The sequence below is a fragment of the Nicotiana attenuata genome, chromosome 6, assembly GCF_001879085.1.
Source record: "Nicotiana attenuata strain UT chromosome 6, NIATTr2, whole genome shotgun sequence".
Classification (NCBI taxonomy): Eukaryota; Viridiplantae; Streptophyta; class Magnoliopsida; order Solanales; family Solanaceae; genus Nicotiana; species Nicotiana attenuata.
This window is the reverse complement of record NC_031994.1, coordinates 72,507,815-72,524,928: the sequence shown is the minus strand read 5'-3', so window position 1 is coordinate 72,524,928 and position 17,114 is coordinate 72,507,815. Positions and strand designations below refer to the sequence as shown.

The following is a 17,114-nucleotide window of genomic DNA, read 5'->3' as shown; positions in this document are numbered from 1 at the left end:
GCTTACTGTAATTAGAAAACCATGGCAGTCTTTGAATTACGTTCATAAAACAAGGAATGAGGGCATTAGTATTACATGAATTAAGATGATCAAAAGACAAAACTAACTCTCATAATAATAAAGATTTTTTTTGGTTTAAAAGTAAACAGATGTTTTTAGTTTATATTGTTTACTCATTTCTAAGTATTACAAACTCTGATGACTGCATTATAAGCTCACAAACTCCGTATTATTGCATTATAATTCCTACATTATTATAATTCTTCTAAACTAAACATCCCTAAAGAATACCTAACATCATTTACTCAACGCGAGTGGTCGCCATACCATTTACATACTAAATTTAAAAAAAAAAAAAAAAAACTTTTTCGGGCATTACTTAATGATAATCGCTCCATAAGTTAAATGAGTTGATTTGTTCTTCAGTTTGGTTTGGAGTTGCTCTTGCTCTGTTGTATTTGTTAAATCATTATATTATGCTTATTGCATTAATTGTTAAATCTCCTGTACTAAGATCAAACTCTTCCATTATTGATTTATTTCAGTCAAACATAAAAAACGAAAGATATAAAATTAAAAAAAAAAAAAAAGTCCAAATGGAATTCAGTAAAATGCACACTTAGAGGACGAAATCTGAAATCTATCAAAATATCATTTTGCAATGCAGCATGACAAAAAAATTCCAGAAAAACAACCATGTGATTATATAGTATGATTTAGTTAAAACCAGAGTAAAGATTAGACCAAATATACAAAATGCTACAGTTAAAAATGAGGGGTTTTCAACAGATTGTAAGCAGAGAAACTGAGAAAGAAGCAGAAAGCAGAAACTGAGAAAGAAGCAGAAAGCAGAAACTGGAACTGAGGAACAGATAAAGAGCTGTTTGGATCTCAGTATAATAAAATGTTTCTTCAATCCCAGAAACTAGGAATTTAGAAAGATAAACTCGGTGGATGAACCTGCTCCTCTATTCTTCTCCACTTGAATACCAGGCTCTTGTTTTCATCAGATTCGAACCCATGATGTGAGCCTAACCCCACACATCCCATGGTGGATGTTACTGTTAGACTAAAGCACTGGAGGCAAGTTGGATCAAGGGTACCCGGATGAGCTCGAGCAAATTGCTCAACCAATGCCTGTCGTGGTTCTTTGTCTTACCTTATACACTAGGGCATATATAGACCAATAGAATTAACACCTCTAATAATAAAAAGGACTATATCGAGATAAACCACCCTGTGACTAAAGCCACTAAGTTCTTCACCTTGACAGTCCAACAACAGTCGATTCCAAATAATCAAATGGAACCCAACAAAAGAAAGATCTTAAAAGCTCAAAACAGATGGTGTCTTTAATGCAAAAACTAGACAAAGTGGCATAGGAGGTGTCATTGTCATAAGAAACTATAAGGATTAAAGGTTCTTGAAACTACAAATGATGATATTTAATGGCTAGGAGCTGAAATTCAAGGACTAAAACAGAGGACTGGAGATTGCAGGAGAACTTAATCTAACTCTGCTTGAAATTAACATCAACTCACAAAAACATTATCTATACTTGCACTAACTAATATTCACAAATTTCTCACAGATGATAATAGATTGCAGGTTGCTGCTTGACCACTTGGATAAGCCAGACTACTTGTCACACATCTTCGGGGAAGGGAATCATCGCAAACTGCTTAGTGCATATAGTAGCTTTTTAAGGGAAAATATTGTATCATGATTCTTCCCCTAGTTTTGCTTAGGAAACCTTTGTAAAAGACTTAAAAGGAATTAAACATACTAGAATAGTTCCTTCGTGGAACATGAAACATACATAAATATACCATATGTCTTTTCAAGCAAATAAATAAATGAAAGACAACAAAAATAGATACTGGAGAAACTGTATCGCATGCGATGGGACTGTGAAAGATGGGCGTAAGAGATTATGGGGTTGACGAAACGACTTGGATACGTAAAATTTATCAAAATGTGGAGTAATCAGCTTTTACCAAAGCTGAAACAAATTATAAGGTGAGAGCAGTGTTTGGTTCAAGAGCAAGGTGATAATATATATGGGAAGTGTAAAAACTATCAGAATTAAAAAAGTTGAACAATGGAGGTAACCGACTAGTTTTCATTAAAGTTATAAAAACATACCCTGAAAGAAAGGTCTTTGCTAACTACCAAGCAAAACAAGGAAAATAACAATTCTATGTCAGCATACTAATAATACTTCACACCATATCATAGGCCTAAAACACACTCAATGAACTAATCATGGACAGCCATAAGAAGAAGACAGGAATGTTCAACAACTCTAACCAAGTTCAAAGGGTTTGTCTTACTGGTGTTGGCCACCAATTTTGGGTAATTGGTAACAAACGTGACCCAACATCTGCTGCTAGTGATCTTGGCCATTCCTTATGCTTGAATAGAGAAGGGCGGGTAGAGCTTTCCACTTCACCCGTTCGTATATTGTACACGACAACACAATCCTTACCTACAAGAAAACATATAAGATCCTTATTATATGGGTGAAAAGCTAGTACAGAAACTGAGTTTTTGGTATCGCGCTTAAGTATGGGAACTCTTAACGCTTCGTGCGTAGAGATTCTCTTGTGCAGCAATGTCCAATTTCCCATTCTGTAATCATCCTCAAGTTCCCATATACTTATACAAGGATATCCACTTGGTTGCAGAATTAGTTGAGCAAACCGTAGGTGACCTTGACACACCCCCAATTTACCAGTCAGACAAGGAATTTCACGAGCCTCAGGTGGGAAATCAATAACGCATAGAAATCGAGCAGGATCATTAGTGAATGGATCAAACGCGAGAACACAATCAACCACATCGCTTCTCTTATAAGTGAATGTATATAACATCCTTCCACAGGCAACAATCCTAGTCTTACGGGTTAAAATATTCAAATTCCGCGGAGATGTAACAACCAATTTGTTCCACTTTCCTTGCTCAGACGAAAACATCTGGATATTAAACTTGAAATCACCCAAAGGAATAAATCGCAAGACAAGATACTCGAAATAATTAGGCTCAATCAAGAAACCAACACCTTCATTTTCTTTAAAATGTGACGTTTCTAAAGGAGCAGGAGGAAGCACAATCCATTGCTTAGTAAAAATATTACATATAAAAAAATCAATACCAGATGACGGCTTTCCGGAGCATAAAATTAAGTCACCGTAGGATTCTTTTAAACTAATTCGATAACCAAGAGGCCGACCTGTATAGAGAAACCCTAAATCCACACGATCTGATAAACCATTTCCAGAGAGAAATTTTAACACATATCGATAATTATCTTTTGCATTTAAAACGAAAGTAAAAGGGAGGAGTGTTTTGTCGTCCTTCAGATGGTGAGTTACGAAGTAATCAGAGGAGATAAGGGAAAACCAGCGTTTGCAAACCAATTTACATCGGATTGTTTTGCTGGTTGGTAGTCTACTGAGGATTTCAATCAGCAGTTCATCTGTGAGATTGTTGAAGAAAGATTCTTCCTTTTTCTTGTTCAGAAAATGTCCCATTAGCATATGCTGATGAGAGCTAAAAAGCAAAATGAAATGCAAAGAAGAAGAAGAAGAAGAAGGAACAAGAAAATGGGAATATGATCGGTGGATTAGTGCCCCCTTTTAACTTTTTAGGATAGGGAATTAGTCCTCACCTTTTGAAAAGAAAAGAAAGAAAGAATTTTTATAGATTTACAACTTGGGTGTATAATATGAATATGAATTTTGTTGTTCATCGGACTGTTTAGCTACCTTTAATTATGTGCTATACCAATACGCAATATCGTCTTTCTTTTGTTTTTAGTCCATATATTATTATTATTATAATGAAAATTTAGAATATATATATATAACTATTAATAAAAAGTAGGAAAGAAATTTAAGTGTAAGTGCCTTTTCCTTAAAGGTTGTATCCACTAACTAAATAAATCAACAGGTATTCAGTGATCCATTCTTTTTCTATTAGCCATTCCTTTAAAGATTTTGTCAGCCACTTTCGATATACAAAACTGGCTATTCTTTGAACCTATCTCCAAAGCCATTTTTCTTACGGAAAAGGGCTATGTATACTCCTTTGCCATATCAAATATTAGTTTGAGAAATTTTCATAAATCACTATCTTTTAATAGTAATTAGCCATTTATAAATACCATTTGCTATATTACGGATTATAGATACCTTTTATGTGGTTATAAGGTGTATTTGATGTATTTAAGCTATTGTATTCATGAATAGAGTAGCAAAAATAGGCATGAATCAGGGAAGTCCAGCTAATCAGTTGTTGTATTCGAGTGTATTCGACTGTATTCATGGAGTGAAACATGGGATTACAGCTGGACAGATTATTGTATTCGACTGTATTCGCGACGTGAAATAGGGGATTACACTGTTTTTTAAAAGTGAATCAATTAACATAATAGACTCCTAATATAACTCGACAAACTCAATTATAACACACAAATTTTGTTTTTTCAGTTATATAAAAGATTCTCAACCGAAAAATACTCCAAAAACATAGCAATCTTCAGAGAAATTATATAATACATCTGAATACATAAATTATATTAATTAAAAAAAACATGAATACATTCATAGAATACAACGGGATACATTGAAATACAATGAGAAAAAAAGACAGTGAATACAATGAAATACATGGAATACAACGAGATACATTGAATTACAATGGAAAAAAAGACAATGAATACAATGAAATACATGAAAATACAGCGTGATACATTGAAAATACATTGAAATATATTAACAGAAAATCAAGTTGTTCAGCCCCAAAATCAGTCGTCTTTGTTCAAAAGTATCCCTCTACAAAATCTTGGAAGTTCAAAGGGGGTTCTCTCAGCATATAAAGCATGCCCTTGCTTGTCAAGGTTAAGGCTTTCTTGTATTTAAGCCATTCTAAGTTGTTGGATTCTCGCAAACCTTCTCCACCACCAGGATTTAATAGGTTGGCACTCAAGATTGAAGTTTGAATAGCTGTGAGCACTTGCAATATGTCAGACTTCTGTGCATTCCACTTGTCTTGAACACCGCAGTACCAGTTAGTCACCGAGATCCCATATTCCAACAGGCTACGTGAAACCTTGCCCTTTGGGTCCAAGTACGGATTCAAGTCAAGGTCATAAGAATGGTAGTGAATCCTTGGAGGACAATTGGGGTAATTTCTTGGAAAAAGTATGTCGAAGAAGAAGAGGCCATGGGCATAAGGCGTATCCAGTGGACCAACTGTGACTGCTCTCATAAGATCAATCCTCTTCTCATAAGACCTAAAAAGAAAGAAGACACGGTTGTCACCGCCGGCGTAGAAGACAAATTTTAATGGGAGGGGGAAGAGAATGGGATGTATCAAAGTAGAGAGAGAAAGAAAATAATGTGACTGATTAGCGTATTTAGTGGCTTAGGGCTAGAAAGTAACAAAATTAAATTTTTTGCTATAAACCTTAAAAGGTATCTATAGAATATAATTTTTTTAAATGGTATTTATTTAAAATAAATAAGGTGTTAACCTTTGCTATAGTAGGTAAAAATTCCTATTAGTTATATTTATATGTATCCTTTGTTATATCATTTTTAATTGAAAAATTGGTTCTAATTTTAAAATGCATTTTCAAGTGAGATTGGAAAACTGTAAGATTTGAATAACCAAACACTATTTCAAAAAAAAAAAAAAAGAATTTTTTTTTATGTCCAAATGTGCTCACAATATATTTTACTCCTTAAACCACTCAATAATTCTCCTTTGTTTACTCCTTTATCTTCCCCAAAATTATTAATCTGGTCCACTCATTGTATTCAAGTTTCTCCATCCTACAACTTTAATAATAAAGATATTAGTATTGTCTCTGTTCACTTTAACCCATATTTTCTTCTAAACACTGTACTCAAATATTTTGTTACTGTATTTTGTCCAAAGGGAATCAATTTCAGGTCAGATTCTTGAAAGAATTGAACCTTAGAGAAGAAAACATAGTCTCTTTTAGTTGCTGCTTCTCTGGATAATACTATGAGCAAACAGCGAATTTCCTTGTCTGCTTCTCAAAAATTTTGAGTTGATAAATATTATTATGATTTCATGAACATCAAAGGTGGTAGTCGTGCGGTGGAGGAAAGAGAGAAAGTAATGAGATTGTGATTGAAAATGAAGTTGAAGAGGGATTTTTGGACATTGGTAATTGGTTTGAGCAAAAAAGAAGGGGAAGAAAAAAGGTAATCTTTTGAATGCCTTCTCCCAACATTCGCCGCTGCCACCACCGGAGAAGAAGAACACGATGATGAATGGCCGGACCACCCCGACGCCAATCGAGGAAAAGCATTAATAGATTTGACAGGGATGAAGATAATGAAAGCCTAGAAGATGAACAATGTAACGATTCGACCAGTCGTTTTGCTTACTAGAACCCTGTTCCCCTGAATAAGACTTCACGTACGTGCTTTTACTATTTTATGACTTGCGGGGATGGTTAGTTCGGAAATTGGAAGGGTTCGGGTTGAAATCGGAACATTTGGTTCCTTAAGGTTGGCATAAAAGGCCAAGTTTGACTTCGGTCAATATTTTGAGCAAACGACCTCGAAATCAGGATTTGACGATTCCAATAGGTTCGTATGATGATTTCGGACTTAGGCATATCGGATCGGGTTTTGGATGATCCGGCAGCATTTTGCCGCCTAATAGTGAAAGTTGGTTTTTTGAAGGCTTTTGAAGTTCTTTAAATTTGGTTTGGAGTAGGTTTTGATGATATCGAGGTTCGAATGAAATTCCTAGATCGAAAATAGTTCCGTAATGTCATTTAAGACTTGCACGCAAAATTTGGTGTCGTTCCGAGTAGTTTAAGTACGTTTTGGCGCAGTGGGAGTAAATTGAAGAACTTGAAGTTCATAGTTTTCATTCAAATGGTTTAGGGTGTGATTCTTAGTCTTAGCGTTGTTTGGTGCGTTCCAAGAGTTCGAGCGAGTCCGTTTTATGATTTCAAACTTGCTAGTATGTGCGGAAGGGGCCTCGGGGGCCCCAGGTGGTAATCGGACGAGGCTCGAACCAAGTTAGAACTTGGGAGCAACAGTTGAAGCTCCCAGCTGCTGTCATAATCGCCTGCGCTTGGCCAGCCGCAGGTGCAAGCCCGCAGATGCAAGGGCTTGGCCGTACATGCGGTTCTGGAGCATTTGGCCAGGGACCGCAGGTGCAGAATTTTGTGCGCACCCGCGAACGCGCATGTGCGAAGAGAAAGGGCGCAGGTGCGGACCGAGGCGCAGAAGCTGCACTCTCGCCGCAGAAGCGGAACCACAGAAGCGGTCTCCCGTCCGCAGAAGTGGCCCATACTGGGCTTGAAAACTTCCGCAGAAGCGGACCAAGCACCGCAGGTGCGGTACCGCAGATGCGGCAAAGGCACCGTAGGTGCGAAAATCGTTGGGCAGAAGGGTTCATTTAATACGGGACTTAAGCCATTTCTAACCCATTTCTCTCACTTTTTGGGCAATTTTTGGAGCTTCTTGAGAGGGGTTTTCACCTAGCACTTTGAGGTAAGTGATTTCTACCAATTGTGAGTTAAATACACAGTTTAAGGGTAGATTATAACATGTAGATTAGTAAAAATCATGGGTTTAGGTGAAAACCTAGGTTTTTGATAAAAATGAGATTTAACCACGAAATTGGATATGGAATTTAGTGAAAATCATATATTTGAGTTCATGGGGTTATGGGTAACAACTTCTTTCGACAATTCCGGAATCCGGGTACGTGGGGCAAGGGGTGAATTTTAGGGATTCTTCGAATAGGATTGGGAAATCACTTTGATAGTTAGAATATGAACTTTTGAGCATGTATTGATTACTTTATGTAATATTTGAATAGTTTCGAGTCGTTTGGCACCAAATTTGGGGGTGAGACCACAACAATCTATTTCTTTGACCAATATGGAACAATCAATGGAACGATCTAACCTCCACAGCAAGTTCAAGATATTGGACATTTGAAGCGTGAATAATATGGGTGAATGATAGAAATAGGATTGTATTGGGTGATACCCTTTTTGCTTGAGCCCGACCGGGTTGGGTCCGGTCCGGGGCAAGTCGGGGCCATCGAACCCGACCTGGATGCAAGGTAGAACAACGGCCACGTCAACAACCGAGGTCGAGTCATTTCGAGACCGTTGCAGAGCTCGATATGAGTCACCACCGGATGGAGAAACACACAAGGTCGGAAGCCGGACTCGTAACGGATAACCAAGCGTCGCCGGATATCTCGCCCAAACGTGATTTTCTCAACCACTTCAGGCCATTAAGGCGTAATTACAGGGATCCACGATGTAATTAATTTACCTACCTTATTTTTACCCTTAATCAGAATGTATAAAAGGGGAGAAGACCCCATAAAGAGGGGGGCGGAAACCATTACACTACGGTACCATCTCTCTCAATTCTTGTACGCTATCAAGCACAATTGTTCTAAGCAATATTATATTCTGCGATTATTTACTTTAGCAGCAATTGTTGAGTCTTTATCTTTTATTTTCCTCAATCCAAACCTTTTGTATCTTTTAGTTCACGGATCCTTAAAACCCCATATAAATTCAATTGTTATCCGGATTCCAGGGTAAACAATATAACTTGTTTCTATTAAGGGTACGTGCTATTATATTAGTTAGTGTTTTGATGGGAGTATTTGAGAAGAGGTTGCTTTGTCCCTCATTGGAAAAAGAAAGAAAGAAAGAAGTGTTTAAAAACACTTCTTTGTCTTACATGATTTGAATAATTTAAAGATGTTTTGGAGGGGACTAGAATTTGGCTATATTATTAATAGTCAAGATGCACTTGGGGCACTTGGGGCTTTGGGCCAATTAAATAGCCCGAAATTTATTTCTTTTAGTCATCTATTAATTTAATTAATTAATAAAAAAACATTTTAATTTTAAAAAGAGGTGACTTTTGTTTTAAAAGGTGCCTATTGGCAAAGGTTGAGTCTGTTAGTCCTAACAGACACCTAAAGGGTTTGAAAAGAGGTGACTTTTGGTATTAAAAGGTGCCTATTGGCAAAGGTTGAGTCTGTTAGTCCTAACAGATACCTAAAGGGTTTATAAATACCCTTTTCTTCTCCAAAACAAAAATCATCAGAAAGCAACAAAGTATCTTCTTCTTTTCTGCTATCTTCAATTCACCAAATTTGTTCAAGTGGAAATTCGAGTTAATTGCTGGTGCTCGAATTTCAGAGGCTTTGTAAAATCCTGGAGGAATTCTGCCATAATCCCTGCAACAACGAAATTGGGAGGCTTAAATTCCTTAAGAACAGTGACTATACTATCAAAGCCTAATTATTTCGTCCCTATATTCTATTATATTTTCTAACACGTGCAAAACTTAAATATAAGGAAATTATAATAAAGAAAGTTAGGTACGAATGTACGTGCAGGTTAGGATTCTTACATGGTTAAAATAAGAAAATATTTAATAGTTAAAATTTTATTTGATTTCATACTCCTAGTTATAAGGAAAATAATTAAATGTCTATTTTATTTAGTGAGAACTTTATTTTTTAAGGGTAAAAAAGACGAACGACATTTCACTAAAGGCCTTCGTGCTTTTAATATAATATAGATTAATCCAGTTATTGCCACATGCTTTTATAACTTAGAGGCAAAAATATCTATTTAGCTATAACATTTTGTTAGAAGTAGTTTTTGGTGGCTATAAAGTTGTTATTGCTACAGTAACTTCAAATGCGTGGCAAAAAAAATACAATTAGCTACGAAATTTTATTGTAGCAATAAATTTGTAGCTACTTGGATAATTATTGCTACGACAATTAGCAATTATAGCAAAAATGCTAAATTAGCTTTGCCAATTTAGTTTTGTAGCTAATTTCTTTTTATGAAATTGTAAACAGCCATGAAATTTTAATTTTTGTGGTTACTGTTAGGTATTAGCCACGATTTTCATATATGTAGCTAAGAATTTGTAGCTATATATACATAATGTTGTAGTGTCCCTCAAGATTTCAATATTCCACTACATGTTCCTCCTCCGCGTCGTCGGGAGTTGGCTCCCGCACATGCCGGGGATACTGTCCTTCACGAACAGGGGTTGTTTTGCCCCCTCGTACGGGTGTCACTGATTGAATCTTCACGTTGAGGAAAATTTTCGTGTCCCTCAACACTGTTCGTGATGTTGATATCATTAGCTACCGTTGCTGATTTCTTGCTACGGGAAAAATCAAATAAATTAGTAATAAACGTGAGGATCAAATCAATTACGCAACTGTCTTCCCCACGGTGGGTGCCAAACTGTTTACCCGTAAAACGGTACAGTTGAATTTGCTACGTGGTTTATAGACACGCGAACTGATTTGATCTAAGAATGATAAAGAAATAAGATTAAAATTAAGACTTAGCAATTGAAATTGAAGAAATTGACAAGCCTGGCACCGAAAGCGGTGTCTTCGAGGACAGAAATGAGAGCAATGCAGAAGAGCAAATAAAGTTGTTTAATTGAATGCTAGAAAATATTCTTCATTGAATGCTATCCGATGGAAAATATTCAACCTGCTCCCTTTGACCACGCTCCCTTCGGGATTTACCCGATGTCAATTGCAGTTGTTGTTCCCGATATTGGTTGTTACTTGATTCGTTTCTTACCTGTTTTTGTTTACACCTGTCATGAGTGGCGAAGCTAGGAATTTTCAAGGGTATTCAAATTTGAAAGAAGTGGGAAAAAAATTCTCCACAAAGGGTGTTCAATATGTGTTATATACCTCTAAAATATAATATTTTGCCTATATACACAGTGCAATTTTTTGACGAAGGGTGATCAGCTAACAACCTTTATGACCATGTGGCTTTACTACTGCGTGTCATGCTCTTATTCAACCATTTATTATAAACCAATTTTACCCTATACATTAATAAAACCACTCCTCAAACTAGAACCTTTTTAAGGGTCGAGAAGGCGCGGCAATTTAACATCTTTAATTTTTGAGTTTGTAACTTTGCTACCAAAAAATCCACACAAGTTTAGGCTATACTTTTCATATTGAAGTTTCACCAATAAACTTATGACGTAGATGTCAAGATGTGAACAACGAAACCAATGGGTTAGCACGTATGACTTTTATTAGTCTGCCTATGTTAGATTTCCAACATCTGTACTGTATAATCTGTTTCTTAAGGTCCAAGAATCTCCCTTCCACTCATTGGCCTCAAACTCCATGATTTTCTACAGAAACTTCCTAATAAGGATATTGAATCTTTCAACACGCAGAAATCAAAACACGTCTTTTGGTGTGTTAGGCGTCAAAGTAGCTAGCCTATAGTAGTCGGTTAAGCCAAAGAACCACGACAACAAAAAATTAGTCTATTGAATTTAATCTTAACATATTGTTAAACATAAAATTAAGATATTTAGGGTCGTTTCGTACGATGTATAAGTAAAAATAATTTTGGAATAAAAATTAGTATCGCCCTATCTCATTGTTTGATTACTAATTATGGAATAAGTTATTTATGATTAAAAATAGTACCGGAATAACTTATAATGGCCAGAGAGAATAATACCATGATAACTAATTTAAGTGTAATTAAACTCAATATAATTAATACCAGCATAACTAATCCCAACATAACTTGTCTTCCAACCAATCGACCCCTTAATTTGTAAAAGTTTAACATTGTTTCTAGACATGTACATCTTTAAAGAAACAATTAAAGTTCAAATTCACATTAAAATGGGTTGACTGTTATTCTCCGAGGCCCGAGCTAATTTTCACAGACAAAGAAATAATATTTATTATTGGCGAACTATATAAGAATAATAATAAAAATAAAATATAAAAGGAAAAGCAATGCGTGGGATCCACTAATTTGTCCATCAACCTTCGAGCTCCCATCCCATTCCATTTGTGCTCTCCCAAAATAAGAGAATCCGTCAAAATTCAGCGTCGATTCATGCGTTAATAGTCTAAACTTTTAAATTAAAAAACAGAATATCAAAAATAAATATTAGTCCCAAAAAATAAAAAGAAAAAGTAAATAAACTAACTAAGCCGGTGACCAGATTGTATGATTTGCATAGGTCATAACACATCTTGAATTTTTCCTCTCCCTTCCTAAACTCCCTATATAAAGTCAAGAAACTCCTTCATTCAAACTCATCTCACAAACCCAAAAAAGAAGTTCTCCATTTCTTCTTCAAGTTTTCCAAACAACAAAACCAAAAACAAAACAAAATCACACCAAAAACAAAAAGAGAAAACAAGAAGAAGAAATGGCCCCTTCAATGAAATCATCTTTGATTCTTTTCTTTACCTGTTCCCTTTTCCTCCAAGTTGCTCTTGGTATGTACATCTATATGTAATTTTTGTTTTTAATTTTTACATGCAAAGAAGGGAATCCAGAATTTAGAATGCTCATTATTTTTAATGATTAAAATCGCTTATAAATACATCAAAAATGGCATGTATATATACATGATTTGAGTTAAAAATGATGGATTCAGATGAACTCGTTGACCCGCTCTAAATCTGTTTGATGATCATATCAGGCATGTTAACATAAGATATCCTTCTTTGTGTCTAAATTTTTTATTTCTTTATAATAGGGGAGATTATTTGTGAGAATTTGCCAACAAATGTTTGTGCATTCTCAATTGCATCATCTGGGAAGAGGTGTTTGTTAGAGAAATCAACATTAGAAGATGGGAAAAGTGAGTACCAATGCAAGACATCAGAAGTTATCGTTGGAAACATGAGGGAATACATTGAGACAGATGAATGTGTGAATGCATGTGGTGTTGATAGAAACTCTGTTGGAATTTCTTCTGATTCTTTGCTTGAGGCTCAGTTTACCTCTAAGCTCTGCTCTCCTGATTGCTACCACAAATGCCCTAATGTTGTTGACCTTTACTTCAACTTGGCCGCCGGAGAAGGTAATTACATTATTTCTGTTTTTTTAACACTGTCAGTGTCCATTTCATATCATTAATTCGATTGCATTCTGTCTCGTCGTATCATGTTAATTTAGGGTTTTACTAATGTTTCGATGTATATATTTGGTGAAATGTGCAGGAGTGTACTTGCCAGACCTATGCAAGAAGCAGAGGAGCAACCCACACCGTGCCATGATTGAGTTGCAAAGCAGTGGAGCTGCTGAAGATTTTGCTGATGCTCCTGCTCCTTCTCCTCTTTCTTTCTAAATTGTTTTTGCACCTTTTTAATTATATACATTATGTTTTTACAAGCAGCTTGTTGTTTGTAAAGAGTTTGCTTTTATTGTTTCTTTGGGTTTGTTGGGATTCTTTTTCGAGATATTCTTGAGTCTATTCTACTCTAATTCTTTTTCCACTGAGAATTGAATAAAAGTTCTTTCTTCATTTACATGCGACTTGTTGTTTGCTTACTTTACCTTCACCTGGTGTTCCATGTTTGTTATTTCGATCAAATAGCAATTCATTAAGTGCAACGACGGAAGTAGGATTTTCACCAAAGAAATTCAAAAAATTAATGAAAAATAAACATGCGAAAAAGTTAAGTGAATTCAATATATATGTATACAATATAATCTCATATACACAAATGTAATTTTTGGCGGAAGGGATTCAAGTGAACCCTTCCGCCCGCCTACCTCCACTCCTGATCAAGTGGCAAATTTGAGGAATCATAATTCATAGCAAGTATGTTTGAATCGATGATATCAGTTGCAATTTGTATTTATAGTTAATCTTTAAAGATTTAGTAATATTCCACATACACTTAGCATCTTGATTTCGCCATTATGAATAGTTTATGGTGATAGTTTTATTGTATTCATTTCCAAGCTTTATTTCTAATGTAATTTCCATTTGGGCGCCCATCCATTATTTTGTGGGGTGTACATAACTGTAGAATCTATTTGTTCTTGTTAATGTACATATATAACATTTATTAAATAACAAACTCACAAAATTTCAATTTTCCCCCAATGAAATTGTATACAGTAAAAATCGGTGTTCCGATTTTTTGATCATTAAGGCGCCTCGTAAAGACCACCCCCAGAAGGCTCGAAGCTCAGCTCGGGGTTGCGACCCCGTGGGTTCTAAATGATCGACCTCAGGGCAGTGCAAACCAGCGGCTACGGTGGATCGATGTGAGGTTCCCAAGGCACGTGACTAGAGCTGACAAAGTCTATTAGTGTGACGACCCGACCCGTCGTCTCATGTGTTACCGCCCCGTTTTCCCCATTTATTGCTTCTTCATGTTTCATTATCGGCATTTGGTAAGTTAGAGTCGAATCGGTTTGGTTTTGGTAGAAAATGAGACATTTAGTCTCTTTAAGGAAGGCTTGTAATGGAAAAGTCAACCGGATGTTGACTATTGAGTTAGAGGGCTCGGATGTGAATTCCGGTGATTTGGTTAGCTTCGGGGGATGATTTGTGACTTAGGAGTACGATCGGAATTGATTTTGGAGGTTCGGTGTAGAATTAGGCTTGAATTGGCGAAGTTAGTATTTTGACGAATTCCGGTTGGTAGGTGAGATTTTGATCCGGGGGTCGGAATGCGATTCCGAGAGTTGCAGTAGCTTCGTTAGGTGATTTTGGATGTGTGTGCAAAATTTCAGGTCATTCGGAGGTGTTTTGGTTGGGTTTCTGATCGAATGCGTGTTTCGGAAGTTTTAGAAGAACTTAGGCTTGAATTCGATGAGAAATGATGGCTTTAGTGTTGTTTGAGGTGTTTTAATGATTGGAGCAAGTTTGAATAAGGTATTGGATCATGTTTGTATTTTTGGTTGAGGTCCCGAGGGCCTCGGGGTGATTTCGGATGGCTAACGGGAAGTTTTGAACTTAGGAGATTGCAGAACCCGTGTTGCTTCTGGTATTTTCGCTCCTGCAGAAATGGGACCGCAGAAGCGGTACCGTAGAAGCGAGTCAAGAACCGCAGAAGCGACAGGCATCGCAGGTGCGGAGATGCTGACCGCATCTGCGGAGTCGCGGATGCGACAGTAGGACCGCAGATGCGGAATTTTGGAAGGCTAAAGGAAACCGCACCTGCGTAAAAGGAATCGCAGATGCGAGACCGCAGAAGCGGTCTAGTAATCGCAGAAGCGGTCTTGTCCGCAGAAGCGGCTCCCCATCGCAAAAGCGGAAGTCGCAGATGCGTCTATGTAGTCGTAGATGCGGAAATAACTGGTCAGAAAGGGTTTAATTTCCCTTCGTGAAATATTTACAGAACACATATTTTGAATTCGGACTTGGGGTGTTCTTGAGCGATTTTGAAGAGGAAATTCAAGGACTTCGATCAGGTAAGCATTCTTGGACTTAGAACACAATTTTATCATGCAAATACATGAAATTACACTGAAAACTCAAGGAATTAAGGTCAAAAATGGTGGTTTAGGGCTTGAAACCTAAGAGAACAAAAATGGGAATTTGAGGGGTCATTTGGACTCCGATTTTGATGTTCTTTATATGTATAGACTCGTGGCGAGATAAGGAATCCGGTGATGTAAAATTTGTAATTTTTCGAGAAGTGGGCCCGGGGCTCGGGTTTTGCCAACTTCGTGATTTTCGATGTTTTTCGAGTCTTTTCGATTGGGTTATATTCCCTTAGCATATTGTGACGTATTCGTTGTGGTTTTGGTCAGATTCGACGCGCGAAGAGGTGAATTCGAAAGGCAAGGGCATAGCAAGCTAGGACCTTGGCCGGCTTGAGGTTAGTAATAAATGTAAATGCTGTGTTGAGGGTTTGAAACCCCGAATTTGCACATCGTAGTGCTATGTGAGGTGACTTGCACGCCGGATAACGGGCGTGGGGTAGAGCACCATCAGGGACTGTGACTTGGTCCGTCCCGCTTAATAAAATTGTTACCTATTTGATTGTAGATTTGTAATATCCTTATAAAAATGGATTAATTGTCATAATTGGGCTTCGTGCCAACTACTTGAATCCTTCAGGGATTATTTTAATGGTTTCTTACCATATTTATAAATATTAAACTCAGTCCTGGTATTTAATACTGTGTTTGAAATCTCAGCCTTTTTCTTAAATTAGAAATTAAGTTAATATTTTTAAATGATGTTTGGGCTGAATATTTTTATACTATTGTGTGATGTTTGGACTGAGTATGGGATCGGGCTGCACGCCGCAGCAGTATTATAATGATATTGATATGAGGCCAAGGGCCTGTTTGATGCCACGAGATGGCTTATTATTGCGCTTGGGCCGTAAGGGGCCCCTCCCGGAGTCTACACACCCCCAGTGAGCGCCGTCGACGTTAAATAAATGGAGCGGGTTGCACGACCGCAGCGGGATACTGGAGGTACCGGTTTATGTGTTGCATTGCATATTTAATTGTTATTTATTCTCATTCTGGTGTGACTTTATTATAACTGTTTTTAATATTTACTGTATTATGCTATTGGTCCACGTTGTTGTATTTATAGTTTTACTTTGTGTTTATTTAGGATTTCTTGACTTTATTTATATTTATGACTTTCTGGGTTGGAAGTACTCACAATACTCCCTGCACCTTGTGTGCAGATTCAGGTACACCACAGGGTGAGTGAGGACTTATTTAGCGGAGCAGTAAATATCTGAGAGTATCGAGGTAGCTGCATGGCGTTCGCAGCCTTGATCTCTCCCTTCTATCTTTTATTATTTTATTCGTATATTTTTCTTAGTCGGACTTGTAATAGGTGAATAATCTGTTTCTAGAGGCTCATGTTCGTGACACCAGATTCTGTGGGTTGATCAGTATTTTGTTTTCATTTTGGGGTTTTCGAATGTTAGAAATTATTTCAGAAATCCGCACTAAATTGGTATTTTTAATAGTGAATATTTATTCATCTATCTAGATTTATTGGCTAAGGTTGTGTAAATGGTCGGGCTTGCCTAGCAATGTGTTGGGCGCCATCACGACCGGGGTTTGGGTCGTGACAATAACATCATTCGAACTTGTACCAATTCTTAAAACCACCTAAAACAACGCCGGAAACTCGAATTAATCAATGATTTGAGCCTGAGAACTTTAAATTTCATCAAAACACGCTTTCGATCAAAAACCTAACCAACACATGTCCAATTGACCTGAAGTTTTGCACACACATCCCAAACGACATGACGGAGCTACTGCA

General features: G+C 36.9%; 3 protein-coding genes across 3 annotated transcripts; 1 reads left to right on the top strand and 2 right to left on the bottom strand.

The window, feature by feature from the left end:
* LOC109227974 (putative F-box/kelch-repeat protein At1g15680) lies at positions 766–3,533 on the bottom strand. The gene is made up of 2 exons (XM_019393161.1): positions 2,334–3,533; positions 766–861 (listed from the first exon to the last, which is right to left on the bottom strand). The coding sequence occupies exons 1-2, from the start codon at positions 3,531–3,533 to the stop codon at positions 766–768; spliced, it is 1,296 nt and encodes a 431-aa protein (XP_019248706.1).
* On the bottom strand, positions 4,822–5,271 carry LOC109227973 (putative ubiquitin-conjugating enzyme E2 38). Its single transcript, XM_019393160.1, has one exon. The coding sequence runs from the start codon at positions 5,269–5,271 to the stop codon at positions 4,822–4,824; it is 450 nt and encodes a 149-aa protein (XP_019248705.1).
* LOC109227195 lies at positions 12,167–13,387 on the top strand. The gene is made up of 3 exons (XM_019392258.1): positions 12,167–12,345; positions 12,609–12,935; positions 13,075–13,387. Exons 1-3 carry the CDS (start codon positions 12,276–12,278, stop codon positions 13,200–13,202), a joined length of 525 nt encoding a protein of 174 aa, XP_019247803.1. The 5' UTR covers positions 12,167–12,275; the 3' UTR covers positions 13,203–13,387.